The sequence below is a fragment of the Thunnus maccoyii genome, chromosome 3 (genome assembly GCF_910596095.1).
Source record: "Thunnus maccoyii chromosome 3, fThuMac1.1, whole genome shotgun sequence".
In the NCBI taxonomy this organism is placed as follows: Eukaryota; Metazoa; Chordata; class Actinopteri; order Scombriformes; family Scombridae; genus Thunnus; species Thunnus maccoyii.
Window position 1 is genome coordinate 31042106 of NC_056535.1, and position 19959 is coordinate 31062064.

General features: G+C 37.4%; 1 protein-coding gene across 1 annotated transcript; it reads left to right on the plus strand.

Annotated features, from left to right (window-relative positions):
- Nucleotides 1-3: 3 nt before the first annotated feature.
- Nucleotides 4-17389, plus strand: tgm8 (transglutaminase 8). Its single transcript, XM_042407532.1, has 15 exons — nucleotides 4-80; nucleotides 5752-5922; nucleotides 6645-6899; nucleotides 6978-7096; nucleotides 7811-7939; nucleotides 8558-8735; nucleotides 9150-9285; nucleotides 11151-11260; nucleotides 12165-12280; nucleotides 12397-12523; nucleotides 12600-12871; nucleotides 14546-14720; nucleotides 14917-15080; nucleotides 15512-15645; nucleotides 16509-17389. Exons 1-15 carry the CDS (start codon nucleotides 56-58, stop codon nucleotides 16654-16656), a joined length of 2259 nt encoding a protein of 752 aa, XP_042263466.1. The 5' UTR covers nucleotides 4-55; the 3' UTR covers nucleotides 16657-17389.
- Nucleotides 17390-19959: the final 2570 nt, after the last annotated feature.

Sequence of the window (19959 nt, forward strand, 5' to 3'; positions counted from 1 at the left end):
GAGCGCAGTTTACAATCTTCACATCTACTACTGTAAGAGAGAAAGTTCTGGCAAGATGACAGCGGAATTCAGAAGATCGAGTAAGTACTTAAAGTTTTTTATAAAGTTAATCCATTTTTACCTGCGTCATCATACTTTATCCTGTGTAAGTCTCAGTGAGACAGCCCACGCTGAATGGTGCATGAATGAAGGGTTTAATGTGATGTTTTCTTGCACATGTTTTGACAAGCAAACACTGTTGCATAGCTGATATTTCAAATGTGGGGGATGATGCATTCAATCCAGTATGAACTTCATATTGTGCAATAAATAGAAAAATAATAATACTGTTAGATCACAGCGTCAGTGTCGATCTGTTTTCCAGAAAATAATCATAGCAGTTAATAATTAAACAAAGATACAAGATGCTCTGCAGGAAAAACAGAAAAACAAAACTCAGACAGTGCTGATGTTCATTACAGAAAATCTGGTAATTTTCACCTTCTGAACTCTTCCATAATTGCTGGAATGTTTGCTGGAATCTGGGCCAAACATCACTGTGTTGCACTCTGTGAAATTACATCTGCTTAAGAGAAACATTGAGATGCTGAGACAAGACTAAGAAGAGCATCCCTGCATTTTTACCAAACAGTCGTTCATAAACACGTCTCCGCTTTAGATCACTAAAGTGTTTTGTGATATCAGACTTCTCTAGAGCTGCTGGAAATATGATGTTGTTTATGTTTGGCCAGTTGTTGAGCAGATGTGCAGGAAATACAAGAACAGAAGAAGAGTGAAAAATTTGTTCTTTTCTGCTTATGATGTGACAGATATGATGTTGTCTGACTAATGTTGTGCAGACCTATTTTTTTTAACTCAGTGTAGCAATTCATGAAATGTTAAATGTCAATTATTGCTTTCACACACACACACACACACACACACACACTTTATTTATAGCGCACATCATAAAAGAAAATGTAATGCATTGTACTTCACAAAATATGAAAAAAATACACCTGAAAAGATAGATGTAAAAAAGTAGGAGCACGAAAGGTTTTAAAGAGAATTAATAATGTAAGTCAGGTAAAATTTATTAAAAGTTTCTAGGTAAAAGTCATGAAGTGATTTGAAAACAAAAAGCACTTTAAAAACAATTCAATAAGACTATATCCATCACCAAGTGCTGAAATTGACATGTGACAGCAGCACAAGAGATAAAGTAATAGATAATAAATAGATAAGGAACTATTTTAATTAAATAAATGAAATAAGATATTAAAGAAATTAGCAATTTAAATTCTACATGTAAAAATTTACACTTGATGGATATTTTATAGGCAGATTCTAGTATTTTTAGACTCAGTATATCTTAATTTGAATATTTTTAGGTCAACAATAAATACATTGATTCAGCATTTCCCCAACAGCATTTTATTCCAGGCAGTGTGGAGAAGGTTTTGAAACTAAATCTAGGTTTTATTTAGATTTTGTTGTTACTAGTCGCAAAATATACAACATGCACTGTGCCGACCCAATCGCCAGAACAAAACGTTGGCATTATATGTTTCTGCAAACCACGGATACGTTTCAATGTTAGCCGTTATCAGTGGAATAATGATGTTTTATGATGTGACAACTCTGTAGTTAAGGTCTGGTTAGGTTCAGGCACAAAAACCACTTGGTTAGGATGCTCTCTGCTGATTTCCAACTTTCTTCCAACTTTCTTCCAACAAACTTCCTTCCTAACCATCCACCGACCCCTCCTCCTCCTCCTCCTCCTCCTAATGAGAAAGTCAGCTCATACAGATCTCATGTGAACTACGTCACTTTAGAAATGTTGACAGGATACATATTGTTGAAAGGTTAATATGCTCTTTATTACACGTGTTGAAACGTAGATATTCAACATATCTGTGGTTTGCAGAAATGTACAATGTCATCGTTTTACACATCTGGCGACCAGGCTGACTGTGCATTTCAAATATTTTACATACTTCATTGTCAGGTGTCGTTTGTCAAACGCACATAGAAACCTTAAAACAAGAAGTAATGGAAGGAAAAGAATATTTAGTTTAAATACTTTACAAAATAATATATAAAATATATTTAAAAAACATACTTTGGCTGCTAAATGTAACCTGAAAGACTCTGTGTGTTTGTTCATGTCAGACACACCCTGCAATTAAAGATGAGCTCCAAATGACATTATCTGATGTGATCTGTGTTCTGTGTGTCGTAACAGAAGGTCGCAGAGTTGTTTCTCACCTCAGGGTGATGAAACGCCTGCTTTCTGCTGCATACAGGAATATCAACATATTTTATGCACAAGACAGTTAGTCTAATTCTTCATCTATCATATTACGTTCGACAAAGTTCTTGCACACAATAAAACTTTGCTGACAGGATGAAAAACTCTCGACTGTGAAGAAACCAAAGTATCTGCACACTGTTGACCACTTGTACTCACGTCTCAGTCTTCAGACCTTCATCGTGCAGGATATGAATCTGGGATTGTGGGATTCTTTGGTTTCTTCACATGATCTACTGTAACATTTAAAGCTTGATTTTATTTTTCAAGTTTGTCCTCATGAGAAAAATGACAGCATTGGTTATTTGTTGAAACCCACAAAACAACCTTTACCTGACAAGAACCTCTAAGTGGCCGTATGGATCATGACTCTGTCTGTTCTGAGCAAAGGTGGAGGTAGCATGATGTTGTTGTTATGCTGCAAAACTTCCTTGACAGTCAACATTGGTTTCTTTTAACCTGATCAATCTTTACATTATCTTAACCAAGTAGTTTTTTACTTAAACCCAACCATGGAGATGGTTGAGTGGTTCTGGAGCTTTAGATCCTACTGTATCACATGATCAGGAGATGGAGTTTGCTCAGATATTGTTGAAACATAGTGCAGATGTTCAAATTCCTCATTTTTTCTGAGCACTTTGAGGATGACTTGTCCATGATTAAAAGCTTAAAAGTTGAGTCTCAAAAATATGAAAAATAAACATGTCCAAGAAGTCCTTAAAGTGCTCTACAGTTGCCTCATAACTAAGCAAACTGCATCTGCTGATGATGGTCATGTAATTTGATAGAAAGCTTTGAGGTGAGATTGTTTTGTTGATATATTTTGTTGTTTGCTTTGGAAGATTTGTTGCATTGCAAAGTCTGATTTTGAGTGAAGAAACAGTATTGTCAACATTCATGGCACCAGTTTATTATTTGAGTGCCTTCACTTTTTTCTAATCTTTGTTAATGTTCATAAAGTTTACATCAAGTTAGTTAAAGGAAGGAACAACAGAAAATGAATTAAGTTGTGACAATATTGATACAAGTCAGGAATCAACTGCTGGTCCTTTGAGGTAAAGCTAAACTAATCTCCTCGCTATTTCAGACTTCCTGTGTCAAGTTGTCCTCTCATGTTGTCAACTTGTTTCTGCCACTTATAACGCACAGACTTCTCTTTGTATTTCCTGAATAAATAAAGCTTAATAATAATAATAATAAAATCTTTAAGCCTTTGAGGGCAGGTTTCCATCATGCAGTTTAAACAGCTTTTATAAACTCCAGGATTGTGTTGGTGTCGGACCGTGACGTTCTAGCAAGCCGTCGAGAGTTGACACACGTCTTTCTTACATCGTCCTGTCATGTCTTGCCCCATTCATGCACATGTTTCCTCACTGGAATTCCACATCAGTGACATTTTACGCTCTGCAAAACAAATTCAAACAAAGTGACTTACTATAACATGCTGAGCTTGTTTGCTCCAGGTGTCTCCGCACTCTCAGCTGAACTCACCTTTCATGAATCACACCTGTCTCAGCATGTCAGTATGTCTTCCCTGGAGCTGATCGTTTTTCCGTTTTATGATTAAACAGGCATTACGTGATCTGTGACGTTGTAGAACATATTGCATAATAACATAATGCATAATGTACCCAATAAGCTTTTTTTTTTGCCATTTTACAGGTCAAAAAACATCGAGGCAGCCAGGTAGAAAGAGGTCTAAATTGGTTTAAAACTTAACTTTTTTTAAAATTGTCTACACAGCATTTCAATTACTGTATTCCAGTGTGTATTTAACTTGATTCACATTGAAATATTGTCATTTAAATGCTGAAACAATGGTTATACAGTGTGTATGTAACCTGGATGACTAGACGTCCTTTGACCTACAAAGCACCATATCAGTGCTTACAGCTTCAGAGAGAGCTCAATAGACTGCAGCTTAAGAAACACAAGCAATACAATGGTTCAAATAAATCACAAGCAACTTCACCTTTTCATCTACACGTCACTGATGTTGGGAAATGAGCTAACAATGTTTATTTTAGTTTTAACAGTGTCGGCTCCTAGGCCATGACAAATGGCCACAACGGTTGGCAGTACATTAAAGATATTGAGTATAGTTAAGTAGGTGTCAGTCAGTAACATCAGTAATGTAGGTGTGAATGTGTGAACAGTGAGGTGTAAGGTGTTGTGGAATGTATACAAAAGTAATGTTAAATGCAAAACAAAAGGCTGCAGTTTCTGGCTGAGATGAGTCAAGGTGAGAGATACTGGGAGTTGGTCTTTTATCCTTTGGGAGCATTAGGCTCTGAATCTGGCTGTCTGCCTCACCCACATTCTCCTGGATCACACCAGTATCATTATATTTAAGGTAGGTTAGGCAGGGCCAGTCACACCTTTCTGATTGTGTGGTTCTAATGTTACTGCAGGCATTTGTACAGGTATTTTACTAATTATCTGTTGGGTTGATCCATTTTTAATGTCCGCTGGCTGCAAATTTGTTGCGATCATTTATGACTTGCAGCGTTTCTTTATTTGCTCATGTTTTCTGTATTTGCGGTGCGTTCATGTCATGTATGTGTATATATGTGTTGTCAGATTGGTGAATGTGTTTCTTAAAGAGTAACTTAACGCCAGGCTGAAAAGTGAAGTTTAAATGCTTTGTGGGGTTGGAAAGTTTCAAATCTCTAACCGCACCCTGTCACACCTGTATCTACACCCAACAGTGATGTCACTGTGTACTGATGCACCCTGAAGGAAACCTTTGTATCAGTGCAGCAGCATCAAGGTGTGATGTTAAACCATAAAGTCAGCAACAAGATGAAATAAATACAAGATTTGGACACTTTAACTTGCCTGTGTTTTATTCATTTATTCATTTGTAAGCAGCGTTTTGTTTTTGTTTCTTTATTGCGTTGTGTTTTGTCTATTTGCTCGTGTTTTTTTTTAAATTACCATGCACTGAGCTCTGTCAGCCACTGTATTACTGTGTAATAACTGTAATTTTTTTTTTTAAAAAGTCATAAAAAATCATCATGTGTTAACCTGTCTCAATGCAAAATAAGAGGTGTGAGAATGTAATATATAATAACCTATAAAACTGTGTAATAACAAGCAAAACTGTAATTTAAGGACATTTTAAGTTTGTTATGATCTCAATGTGCAACCAGAAAAACTACACTGATCTGATCTGAAACTTGTAGACAAGTTTTGGACATGAAATAAATGATTAATGTTGATTATAATTATAAGATAAGATAATTATGATTATATGATACATATATTGCTTTTTCTACTTGGAGATTTGCTCTTCTTAAATAGTGGATAGTAATGAAATTAAATATTAGCAGCATCAAATAAATCACATAACTCATCTGTTAGAGTTGATTAACTTTCCAAAGCTTAATGTCTCTTTTAATAAGTAAGTAAACACAGATTTTATCAACTTGTTCATATTTGTATGTTTTTGTTTCTTTCAGTCTTTAACGGAGTCGACCTCCACAGTAAGACCAACAACACTGAACACCACACCAGTGAGATCTCAGTGGATCAGCTGATCGTGAGGCGAGGCCAACCCTTCACCTTGACCCTTAAACTGACGCAATCTTTCAACCCTGACCTTCACCCGCTCGTCATCACTGCAGTGACCGGTTAGTCCCTCGTTAAATTATTTGTTTTTAAGAGTAGTTTTTGGACAGTAACGGGCGTCTGTAGCAAACACTGTCACTCCTGTTAGGAACTAGGAGGCTCATTGGCTCATTAACTTAAGTTAATTCACTATTTTGTAATTGGTTAATTCATCCATCAATTTTTTGCCACTTATCTGGGTCCAAGTTATGTTAATTGATTAATTATAATGCTAGGAATTATTGTTATGTACAGCTGTACTGACAAAATTGTGATATAAATGCCAATAAATGTATGTCCTCACTAAATAATTATAGGCCTTATTCCCCCGTCTGGTTTTCCATCATTCAACCAGTTTTATTGAGTATAAAAAAAGGTGTATAATAGATATTAAATTACATTGTATGTGGCATTGAAAAGGTCTTAAAAACATATATTTTAATTTGGTGAACACTGAAGAAACCCTGATTAATAGTACACAGACATATCTAACAAAACAGAAATGTCTGACCTGATGTAAATGTCCAATTTACCATTTTTCTTCAATTTCACTGCTTTTATAGGCTAGTTACTGCTTTATTCCACAGTAGAGGGAAATAACCCGTATCAGGCTTTGGCTACACTGACAATACTTTTAGAGTGATATTATTGTTTTGACTGGAAGGTTCAGTCAGTGAAAACCAATGGATGGATGAATATAGAGTACTGTTACAGCAGTAAATATCTGAATGGCTCCCCTCTACAGGAAAACACCCTTCAGAGGACCAGGGTACTCTGTCATACTTGAGTATCCCAGACGGTGTGCAGCGTTCACCATCAGCAAAGGCGGTGTGGAAGATAGAGCTTCACAAGAGCTCCTCACCGCTAACAGGCAACTTAACCCTGACCATCACCCCCCCTGCTGACGCCCCAGTAGGGGAGTACCAGCTGTCTGTGAAGCACAGGGATGAGGAGACACTGCTGGCAACACCTGCAGTGCTCTTCAACCCCTGGTGTCCTGGTAGGTTGGAATACTGTCTGTCTATATATGTATTCGTCTGTCTGTCTGTCTGTCTACATTAATTCACTCTCTCTGTAGATGACTGGGTGTTTCTGCCTGATGAGGTGGAGAGACAGGAGTATGTGATGAATGAACAAGGAATCATCTACAAAGGAAGTGGAAACTACATCATATCTATGAACTGGGACTTTGCACAGGTACACACACAGTGAGATTATAAAAGAAACCTACTCCTATACCCTTTAAATGCAGGGATTTCCCTGACATGACAAACTGACAGTTTTAATGTCCAACTGACATTAAATTGCATGACATGTTGGAAATCTGATGGTCACCATTTGTTCTTTTATTTGGCAAATTGGCATCAGAATTACTGTTTATGCAACAATAACTACAGACAAACTGGAAATGAAACAGTTGCCTGTATATCTAAACTGGCAGTATACTTACAGTATATTGTAATGATCCCCTTTATCCTCCACAAATAAATTAGGATTTAACAAAAAAAGTGACCCCTTACATTAATCCCATTACATAGAAAATACATACAAAATTTTATATAAATTAATCAAACCAATGTTCAAATCAATGAACTATGTTATTCATTACATAAGATGAAAATTCACATGTGCAAAATGAAGACTTCAATAACTATTTTTTTTTCAGTTTTTAATTACAATATAATTGGAATCATTAATTTTGACAACTGAATTATGTAAAAGAACATCACCATCACCACAAACTGCTTCCACTGAAAGTAAAATGTTATATAATTATAATGGTTGGATAATTGTCCATCTCGACAGGTGGAATCTTTATTATTTTAATTGTGTGTAATTTGTGTAATTGTGCTGGTAAACCACCAGTAAACTGTAATAAACTTCTCCTTTCCCGTCTGCCTTCCTGCCCAGTTTGAGGAGGACATGGTGAAGATTTGTGTGAAGATATTGGACAAGAACCGCAAACACCTGAGTGACCCGGGTGACGACGTCTCCGCTCGCTGTAACCCCATCTACGTCGGCCGCGTGGTCAGCGCCATGGTAGGACGTGCTCTGTGTGGTTTTTTTTTACATTTATGAGCTTAATTTGATGATTGTTGAAATGCCCTTTTTAGTTTGAGGAGAGAATTTGCAACATATTAAAACTTTCAACTGATAAATGACAGTGAAAGGAGGATTTTCAGCCTGGGTGTCGTGACTGTTTGAGCTACTGTATGTGCTCTTGCTATAGATGAAGATGCTATAGATTTCAAAACTATTTAAATGCCCCTTGTCATTGTTTTCTTTAAAGGACAAGTTCGCAATTTTTCAAGTCTGTCTTAAAACAACAGTCAGAAGCCCAGATGATCACTGAAACATGTTTTTCTCACTGTAATTATTGCCCCTGTACATACTGACCATTAAAGATCCCATCCTAATGCACTTGCACAGTGTAAGTGATGGACAATTGGTGGTGGTAATGTTCTATAAATGTTTGCAATGTGGCACTAAAGCAGAGAAGAAGAAGATAGCTGATGTCAATGATGCAGTTTTCAAAATATAAATGGGACTGTGTAAGGGAGGGAAAAATCTGGAAGGGAGTCCAAATCTGAGAGAATAAAGTTGTGAATTTTTGTAAAAAAAAAAAATTTTCCATCTCTGTTTGTTCTTCTCTTTTAGATTAATAGTCAAGATGACGGTGGCGTCCTGGTTGGACGCTGGGGAAATTCGTTTTGGGGCGGGTTCGCTCCCTCTCACTGGAGCAACAGCCACACCATCCTTCAGAAGTGGTTCAACAGCGGCTGCCAGTCGGTCAAGTACGGACAGTGCTGGGTGTTCGCCGGCGTCATGTGCTCAGGTAACATCTGACTCTGCTGCGTCTCACACCTGGAACAACATCTGTAAAGAAACATAGCACTGAAGCACTGTTGCTACAAAAAAGGAGTCTTATTGTTTCTATTCTCATTTCCTGCTATATGTATAATACTGTGCAAAGGTTTTAGGCACTAGAAGGGAAGTGAGGAAGCTTTCAAAAATAATCTAGAGTCTAGATGTCTATGATACCTGATGCCTCCCTGATGGTACTGCGTGATGGATAAGAATCTAAACATCTAAAGTGCCTAAAACTTTTGCATAGTACTGTATAAAATAAGTAAATATTAAGCAGCTGTTCTGGGCATTAATTGTTGCCTAACGGAGCTGCAACAGGTGAGGAAGCAGTGCACTGATATGGATTTATTTGAATGATTCACATCTTTGTGTTTGGTTGCAGTGATGCGTCTGCTGGGCATCCCCTGCCGCGTCGTCACCAACTACCAGTCAGCCCACGACAACAACAAGAACCTGACTATCGACGTTTACCACGCCGACTACGGGGTCAGAGTGGCACCAGCGAAGGACAGCATCTGGTGAGTTTCAGAGGGTGAACAGGACACCGTGCGCACCTGATATTACTGATTTTAACATTTTCATACTTGATTGTTTTATGGTCTCTTCTAAGTGTTCCACCTTTAAACACACCTGAATCAAAGAAAACTGAAACAAAACACAGATAATATAATAACAATAATAAATATATGTCTTAAATTCTCCAGCGTATAATTAGGTAATGTATTCTAGTTGGCAAGAAGATGTTATTTGATAGAAAATGATGGCCTTACTATATTTATCTTTCAATCTTCAGACACAGTTTGAAGTCATACCTGCTTTGGTGTTTACTGAGTCTATGTCTTTATCTTTAATCAGAGATCAATTAATCCAATGCAGACAGTTTCCACTGATCAACAGAGCAGAACTAAATGAACCAGAGTTTGGCTACAAGGCTGATTTTCCACTGTTATTCCTGGCCAAACAACAAATCCTCTAAACAACACAATAGGTTGTATTAGTTGCTTCCAAAAATGACTCAAATTAGCATTTTCTGATCCGCCGCTCCTGTGATTAAAGTCTAAAACTGCTTAGTTAACAACTGGCAACTGGCTTCTGCAGTCGATATGTAAGGATTTTTGTCTTCAAACTAGCAATAAGTATTTTTTCTGCCACCTTGAGGAAGTGGAAATAAGCTGTGAACACAACACTGACATTTTATTTTCTATTACGGTGATATGACATGTGTTAGCTAAGTGATGCATGTTTACACATCCAACAGACACAGAGCAACATTAAGTTCAATATTCACTCTCCTTTTAACTCTGTTTTGCTTTCCACCAACTTATTTGGCTCTTTTGCTGCTAAATGCTCCACTTTCTTCACCATGTGGTCGCTTACTTTGTGTGGCTGCCTGTCGATGCTGAGCAGGTAGAGCACACTGGGTTTATCAGAGCTTTAACAGCTGCCTGCTGCTGCTGGAAATGACGCTTAGCAAAAAGTAGAGTTGAAAAATCAAAACAATGACCCTGAAAGACACTAAAACGCTCTGTAGAGCTGAGGGGAAACGCACAGTTGAGTTATAATTCTGGGGGTTTTCTCCAGGAGCTACATCTTTCACATGACAGTGATCCATTCTTAATATAACAATATTGATTAGAGCCCTAAAGTTGTGCAAAGAACTAATAGATTTTGTGAACTCTCTATGTCAAGGAGTAATCAGGTCGGTGGTGTCAAGGCTCCAGCTGGTTTACAGTTTAATTCCTCTGTTTGACACGCAGCGTTATAAATGATCTTGGGTGTGTAGAGTACCGTTCCAGACAGCGCCACTCCTTTTTTTTTTTAGAGGTAATTAAATAAATGTAATTTGCCTGTTAAAAATAATTAAATAAACTTGACAGCTTTTATAGGTCAGAACAGAGTAAACAATACAAGACCATGAAACATGTCGACATGTCAGTACTTGTTTACTTTTACAACTGCATGAACAAGCTTCTGATCCGCCAATAAATAATGTCATTATTGTCTATTCCAGTGTTGAGTTTAAGTGTCCTGTAATTCTTTAAAGGTCGTTTCTGAGCCTTTTCCAGCACATCAAGTGTGCAGAGCAGTGTGATATTTCAAAGTATTCATTACATCAGGGTTCTAAATGATTCTAACTTGTACTGTTGGGCCTGTTGGGCTGCAGTTTCTGTGGATTATGTTGTGCTTTATACCAGTTTTGAATTATAGAATCTTATTTTCACTCATATTTGTTTGTGACTTAACATTTTTCACAAAATCAACATTGTAAGATTTTGTGTTTGTCCTCTTTATTTCAAAACCAACTTTGTTTGGATGGATTTCACTGTGCTCGAATGTTCTGGTCCTTTTGTTTCAGTCTACTGAATGCTGTGCTGTGTTTTAGGAACTATCACGTGTGGGTGGAGGCGTGGATGAGGCGGCCAGACCTGGCAAACGACGGCAAATATGACGGCTGGCAAGTTCTGGATCCAACACCGCAGGAGAAGAGCGATGGTACAGACTTTCCTGTTTTTTTTTCTGTTTTTTTTTCTCTGCTCTGATGACTTTGTTTCTTGTCCAAATTGAACATGCTGACTGCTTTCTACACTGAGATTTTACTGCCAGTGTTACTCAAATAATTCTAAAGCCATCTAAAACAGGGATTTAGGAAAATATACTTTTGCACTAAACATAACTCATCAGAATCATCCTCTTTGAAGTCTTTTGTAGATTATTTGAAATATAATATTGAAATGTGTTTCCATATGTTGTCCATATCATGTCCAAATGTTACCAATTAACCACCTCCTGAATATGAACGTATAGATAACAATTTATAGATAGTAAATTCTGAGTTTTGAATAATAACTTAAAATATAAAAAGACTGAAATACTTGATTTTGTTATTCTTAGAGCCAAATCAGTAGTGAGGCATAAATAAATGTTATAAAATGTTAATGTGTTGTTAAGTTTGTCCTGAGGTTACGGGGTCAAAGAGTTTGTCCCGGGGGGTTCATCCTCTGGCGAGCGTAAATGTGCTCAGGTGTTTTCATCACAATCTACTTGACAGATTTTCATATTTCTTGTGTTCAAGAGGAAGTTTTGACCTGATGGTGTTGCTAGCAAGGTCAGAGATAATCACAAAGACAGAGATTCATCCTCTGGGGAGGAAGGTGGAGCTGAATGCTGAGTTGCTTATTCTAGAAGGCTTCTCCTTGAGCTACTGTGGTGTGAATTTTACCTCATTAGTACGTCGCTTCTGAATAATGTACAGTGAGAGATTTTGGAATCCGCCGCATAATGGCTTTAAGTCACATTTCACAGTGAATTAGAATGAAAACTATACTGTGGAAAACACTCTGTTGTCATCTCGTATTTCATGTCTGTGTGTTGATTTTAATGGTTTCTCCTCTTGTAGGTGTGTACTGTTGCGGTCCATCTCCGGTCAAAGCCATCCTGAACGGAGAAACTGACCTGAAGTACGACATCCCGTTTGTCTTCGCCGAGGTCAACGCCGACTGCATCGACTGGCTGGTCAGTCTTATAACCTCATCAACGACACGTTTAGTGAAAAAAATAAATACAAATGAGTTTTCAAGAAATTTGTTTATGTGATGTTTCTGTTGTCTGTGTTTGTTGTTTCCTGTCAGGTCAAAGCCGACGGTTCCAAAGTGAAAATCTTCTCTGACACAAAGAGAGTCGGTCAGAACATCTCCACCAAGTCTGTCACCTCCAACAGGAGGATGAACATCACTGACTCCTACAAACACAGAGAGGGTGGGTTTACCACACAAACAAATCACAAATCAAACAATCAGTGGCAAATTACTGACTTGAATTACTACCCTTACAGGAACGAAGAAGGAGAGGGCTGTATTTAAATACGCCATCACCAGAGACTATTCCCGAGATGAGACTGAAGAGACGGAGGAGGCAGAGGAGCCAGAGGAGGATGGAGGGACGGAGGAGCCAGAGGAGAACGGAGGGACGGAGGAGGAAGAGCAGAGTGGAGGGACGGAGGAGGAAGAGCAGAGTGGAGGGACGGCACAGAACGGGGTGGTGAACGGGAATGAAACCCCGACTAGCATCCTTCCACTGCCAGAAGTGTCCATGCGATTTGAAGAGGTACGTCAGAGAAACTTCAGTCCCTGACGTTATTGAAAAGGATGGATCTTGTTTTTAGTCTCATTAGTGTGAGGTTTTTCTATCTGGCTATTATAAAGTTGTTCAGTAGTAGTTAGTTAGTAGTTTTAAAAAGAAGCTCTTGGGCATCCTGGTGGACTGTGGAGCTTTGACGCATTTAATTTCCAATCTCTTAAAGATATAATATAGATATGATATTAAAATACCTAAATACAATTTAATGGCTAAAGTACAAATATGATTGAAGATTCATTATAGATCTGTGTTCTTATTCCATAAATAAGTCCTAACCTGACTTTCATATTTAACAACTGGATGTCCACAACATGGCACCAGTGTAAAAAAAAGGAACATTTGGCTTCATTATTTACTCGGGGGACTTTAAATGAACACACACTGGCCCTGGTATTATGGTTATGTTAAGAATGGACCATTGTTCTCTGTGAACACAAGTATTGAGAAGCACACCCAGTGGTAATGTTGTTCAGTACATATCCTCATTTCCAGCCACGTCTGTACTGTCTCCTATCTAAGAAAAGCAAAAACCAAAATGAAACATGGAAAAATTTACTTTTTAAGCATGAAACCTGCCACATTTTAAAAAATTGACTGTCAAAGACACATTTAAACAGAGCAATTGAAAGTCTTAAAATATACAGTCATGTTTTTTGTCTTGTGTGCATAAGATTAAACAGTGATCTGTCAGGACTTCAGGATCTCTGTGCATTTGTAACAGTTTTAAGAAAAATCTTGCCTGTAATTATGGATACTGTGGTGGTGCTTGTTTGTGAGTGCAAAACACACCCTAACAAGGAATGCTACTTTGGCTGTGAATGCAGCACTCTGGTGGCCGCAGGCTTAAGCAGTTACACTATCTGACAGTGCAGCGTAACCTTGAGTATATGACTGCTTCAATATAACATTTCATTCTGCATTTTGCACCAATCACATCATAGATAGCAACTTTGAACTTGTTTCGATAAGTGCATCCTCTCCTGCATCAAGACATCAACAAAAACAAAGGTTCTGGTTAATCAAACTACTCCTGTAGTCGACCCAAATGGCACTCTGCTTCACCCCCTCCCCTTTAAGACAGTTGGTGCACACATCACTGGTTAGTTGTTTAAAAGTAAACAAAATAGACAGATTTTACCCACTTTGGTAGCACTTTACTTTAAGTCCTTATAAGCAGTATACATACATTTTATAGATGGTTTATAACACATTATAATGTAGTTATAAGCAGATATATGGAATTTTTTAAGTGTGTATTGGCTTCCAAACTAGTTGTGATGTCACGGATTATGCTAGCTTTTAAGTAGGCCCACTTAAAATCTGATTTTCATTGAGCTCAGAGAAACTTTCCACTTTCAGCAGATAAATGAAAACAGCCTTGTTGTTTCAAACTCTGCACATACGTCATTCTGCACAGTGAAGCTCATTCAACTGTAGGAACAAGAAGAAAAACTTGAATGGAGGGAGACTTTAAGTGTTACCCCTACTGTGCGTCAGTCCTGTATTTCTCTACTAAAGAAATGTCACAAGATGTGGTTTAAAGTAAATATTGTTATCATGCTGGATGACACTATATGTTGGATACGTCCATATATGACTTATATATATATATCTCATTCTTCCCATTGTGTGGTTCTGTAGGTGTCCAAGCCGGTGAACGGTGAGGATGTGCGTCTGAATCTGGTGCTGCACAGTGAGAGCAGTGTTGCCAGGCCGCTGTCCATCATCATCAGCGTCTGGGGCATGAGGTACAACGGCTCACCTGTTGCGAGCATCCAGACTGACGTGAAGCAGGAGACACTGCTGCCTGGGAAAGGTAACTCTTGTTTTTTAGATTCCATTCAGCTTTATTGTCTTTGGCTGGAGGCATAAATCTCAGAGACAGATATCTCTACACCTGGACAAATAAACCCCAAATATCCCCGAGGTTTATGTGAGAAAATACTATATGTTTTCCAGGAATTTTGGTGCACCAACTTTAAATCTGTCTCCCCATCTGCTGTGTCTTGCAGATCTGTCCATCCCTATCCTGGTCCCGTTCTCGGCCTACCATAAACACATGCAGGAATGTGACAGTATGAGGGTTTCTGCCATTGTGACAGACAAAAAGAAGTCAGACGAGACATACCTGGCTGAAAATGACATCGTGCTGCTGGACCCTCCCGTCTCCATCAATGTAAGTAGATAGTTCACTTCAACCTCTGTCCATCTGTTTCTAAAATCAACTGTCATCCAGCTTTATTCACCATCACAAAGAATATTTGTCACTTTAGCTGACAGCTAACTCAAAATTAACAAAATACAGCCATGCAAGCTGCTCTGTGAGACTGTGCTTATGCACAGCAGTGCTTTGAGCTAAACTTCAAGCTTTATCTGCAAAAACAGGAAGCAGAGTATTGTGAAGGTGATGTATGCAGTTTGGTTTGTTGTTTTCTGGAAGATATAACCTTTAATACCAACATTATATTTCTCCTTGGCGTAATAACACAACTTTTCCACTCTGTTTTTTCTCTCTCGTCTTGTCGTCTGATGGGTAACTGCAAGCGATTGTTGTTTTGCTGCCTCACTGAGCAATATTCAATTAAAGCGTTAAAATGTTTGTTCCAGGTTGTCGGTCAGACCAGACTGAACCATGAGGCGAGTGCGGAGGTGATCTTTACGAATACGGTCAAGGAGACGCTGAAGGAGTGCACTCTGACTGTTTCTGGAAGTGGCTTATTGAGAAGGGAATTTGAATGCAGGTCAGTGTGTGTGTGTGTGTGTGTGTGTGTGTGTGTGTGTGTGTGTGTGTATGACCTCATGGGGATGTTGGATGCTGTTCAAGGTTGGTTACAGTAAACATGCAAAAACAACTAATTTTTTTTTTTTTTTTTTTTTTTTTTTTTACAATTGATTAATCTGTAGGTTAATTCTAGAGGGTCATCATTTAATGTTATAGTCTATAAAATGTCATAATTGTCTTTTACAGCTTATTAGAGCACAAATTGATGTTTCATCTTAGTCTGTTCAAAATTTCTTGAGTATTCTTAATTATATGAAAATAAATAAAAGCTGTTATCAGTAAATGTTTTCAGTTATTTTTAATTTGTAAATGACTAAAACTACTGAAATAAAAATATATTAATTTAATTTTCTGTCAGTTAGGGTTTCAGGCTATCATTTCAAATGTGTCAATACTGTGATAATCTGATATATGACTTTTGGTACAGATGCTCCAAAAATCCTTTTTTTGATACCTTACTGTGAGAAATGTAAACACATTTTTCTACAAACCACTTTTTTTCCCTTTCAACAAAAACTAGAAGATGTTCTCAGATTTTCTAAACAAAAACTTTACCTGCATAAAATAGTCTAAAATTAGCAATTTTCTATTTAAATCAGGAACTTTTTGGTCAAAGAATAAGCAAACAACAGACATTTAATGCTAGCCTTTGATACTTATCCAGTTCTGGTTGAAAAATTGGGAAGTTTTGCACAGCATAAATTAAAAGTAAACTGTCCAAAATCTGGGCAACATCAGGCAATGTAAATGTACAAATTTTACCAACAAACTGAGCCATTCTGAGTTTTGTTCTTCCTAACAGTTTCTTTGTGTCATCCACAGACTTCCAGATCTGCGTCCAAATACCAGAATACGTATCAAGTTCTTCTTTGTTCCCTACAAGATCGGACAGAAGACTCTTGTGGCCGACTTCGACTGCTCCACCTTCAGAAATGCTAAGGGCAGCTCCACTGTCTACGTCCGACCGTAAATCTGAGTATTTCAGAATAAGAGTCGAATACTTTTACTCAGGAACAAAATGTCAGAAATGTCAACTCTTTGTGACAAAACTTCATGGCTGTTTATATAATCTTTACAGGATATCATATATATATATATATGTATCATAGTCTTTATTGTGCAATACACTCAGTATATTCCAGGAATTATTCACTTACTGTTTCTAATACTACAAATACATATTTAATTCATTGTTTTAGGGAAACTCGTCTTGTTTACATTCAGTCATTTGAAAAATAAAGAGCATACCTACAACAAACAGCTGTGAAAATCAGTAAAAACAACACATTTTGTTGCATTATGGTCTGTTTTCTGAAATTGATCTGCACTTCTTCTTCTGTGCTTCTTTTAGGATTTTTCTTTGTATAGTGTTAAATATTTGGGCAAATCGGAGCTCTAGAGAGAAGACATAGGCACAGACACAGGTTGAACTATTGAATAAAATATTATCCATAATACCTGGCAGCGATGAAAAACAAATGGCCAAACTTAAAGGATGCCTTGCAGAGCAGGACAAACAGAGACGTCTCACTCCTACTGTCTCTTGGGTTTGTTTGGCTCTGGAAAGTTTATATATTGCTCCTTTGCAGAGGACGACAGCTGCAGTCAGCTTCCCTTCACAGTTACAATGGATTCAAATGGCGATCCATAACTGGGGTTTAAGTGCCTCCCTGTGGCTAAAAAAAAAATAAACCAAACGCTGTATAAACTGCACTGTATCTTTCCATTTGTACTGTTTTAATGAATGTGTGAAATACACAAATAAAATGTTTTTTGAAAGCCCTGTGGTCTTTGTGTCTTTATAACGCCATAGATATTTCTGTCGTCACACTACTGTGATAATCGGTGGCTCTCAACCAAGTTGTCTCAACATAAATCCGAAGGGTCACCAAATGATTAAAGGGATGAGAAAGGCGAGAAATATTTCTGTCACACAAAATTATGTCTATTATTTACTGACTTTTCTCAAAATTTTGCATTTATCTTTTAAATAGTGGATACTTTTACTTTATTATTATTCTGGCCTCTGTAAATCCTCCATATGAAACAATCCCAGAAGGAGAAATGACTGCTAAAAAACTTATATCCACACTAAAAGCTATGACCTGTGATGAGGCGTCACAAGTGGACATTTTAAGGGGTCAAATGCCAGAAAAGGTTGGGATCCTGTAATGATGGTCCTCTTCATTACTGGTATTTTGTAGCACAATTTGTAAACAGTACTGGTAAAAGAAATAAGGCACAAACTTGAAGGGTTGAATGTTTTTTTTGTATTAAATTGAAATTGTTGCATGTATTAATGATGTGTGTTTTGTAGATACTGTAGCTGCCTCTCAGCTGGAAGTAATTGGCGGTCAACCCTATAAAGACAAACATATATACTCAGTTTGGTTACCTCAACATAATGAGCTCATAACCTTCCCCAAAATGATGATGGACTGAATGTAACGTTAACTGTTGCTTGATTGTGCAGAAATATAATGTGTAACATTTGTGTTCATGTCTCCAGGGGTGTTCAGGCTAAAAGAGTCCGCAGGTTATCGGAGCACCGATTTAAAGGTTCCAGGAGATGCCATGTGGTAATTAGTGTAGGGGTATTAGTGTACTTTAATCTGCCGTTTCAGGTTTTCTATGATTCTATTGTAATATGTAACATAAATTAAGATCATGCAGTCTATTTGATGTTAGTGTAGTGTAAATGTGTTTTAATGTATTTGTTGTGTTTTGTATAGTTTGATGTCGGGTGAGGGACAGATTTCACCTATACTGAGGTAGGGGTCGAGGTCGTCGCCAGCGGCAGGCTATATAAGGCTGCCGGTTTCCATCAAGCACTGCTGCTGCTGCTGTCAGGACCACATGCTGCCTGTGATCCACAGTGTTTTATCTGGAGAATTATGACAGAACCACTGTTTTACACAATATCAAATGTATCCTGGCACCGTTATATAATCTGACATATAGTTATATTAGTTGTTTTACTGCGTATATGAAATATACATCAAATATGAAAATGTGTCGCCACACAGTTGGTTGAAATAAGAACTTTTCACTTTAAATATGTTTCAAAAATGACATATTCACCTAAGAAGAGGTGTTTTTTATGCAAATTTAACAAAATGACTGACAGTGAAAAAAATTGTGATGTTATTTGATAAAACCTGACACAAAACTGTTCCCCTGATAGACAAAATATCCCCTTTGCATCCTGGATTCATGTTTCATGGAAACATAGATGTAATGGTACTTCAATGTAACATGACAACTAATCATGCAAGTTTATTTGAATAGCACCTTTAAAACACAGAGGCAATTCAAAGAGCTTTACATGAGGCCAATAAGTGCATTAGAACATTTAAAAACAAAATGAAAGAGGAAAATAAAATCATTTAAAAACAAAATGAAAGAGGAAATACAGGAAATAGTTTCAGTGCAGTAATAAATTGCCCCAAATGTAATAAAAGAAAGCGAAGTGTAGAGGTGAAATGAGTCACATGAAGGCAGATGAAACAGCAGTTTTCACTTTTGATTTGAAAGAACAAACTGTGACAACGCGAGATTTGCTGTTTGTTATCGACTCCCTGAAATAGAAACCGAACAACTGCTGCGCTCTTTCTAATGATGCGTTCATGAATATTGGAAAAGATGGGAGAAATGAGGCAGACAACCCTTTACTGCAGTTTTAGATGGTAAATTCTTTAAAGATGAACTTCTCTGTTCATTTGTAAATACTGTTTGATGGTGGATCCGTTTAGTCCTCCACTTCAATGAATTTCAAAGAACACAGTTGTTGCAGAGTTAGTACATAACTGTGTATTTGACTGTGTTTGTGGGAAATTGTATTTGTGTGTGTCCTGTAAAGCAAAGACTGTACGTTAATGATTACAGTGACACCTGCTCCACATAGGCAGACGAGTATTTTTTTTTCAAAACAGTCATAAATTTAATTCTTTATTATTAGCTCTTGCCTTATCTTGTGGATTGTAGCAAAGTACATTTACTTAAGCAATGTAGTTAAACGGGCACTTTATTTAATTTTCATTTCATGCTACTTTATATTTCTACTCCACCATATTTCAGTGGGAAATATTGTACTTGATCTACACTTGATCTGACAGCTATTACTCATCATTTCTTGACTATTTTTACTGACAAAACATTTGATCAGTTTACAAAATAAGATGCATTGTTGTAGGTTAAACTAGGACGCAGTATAAAATCATGCTTCTCTTGACCAGTGACATTATTAAAATGCTGCTTAAATTTTAACAGACAA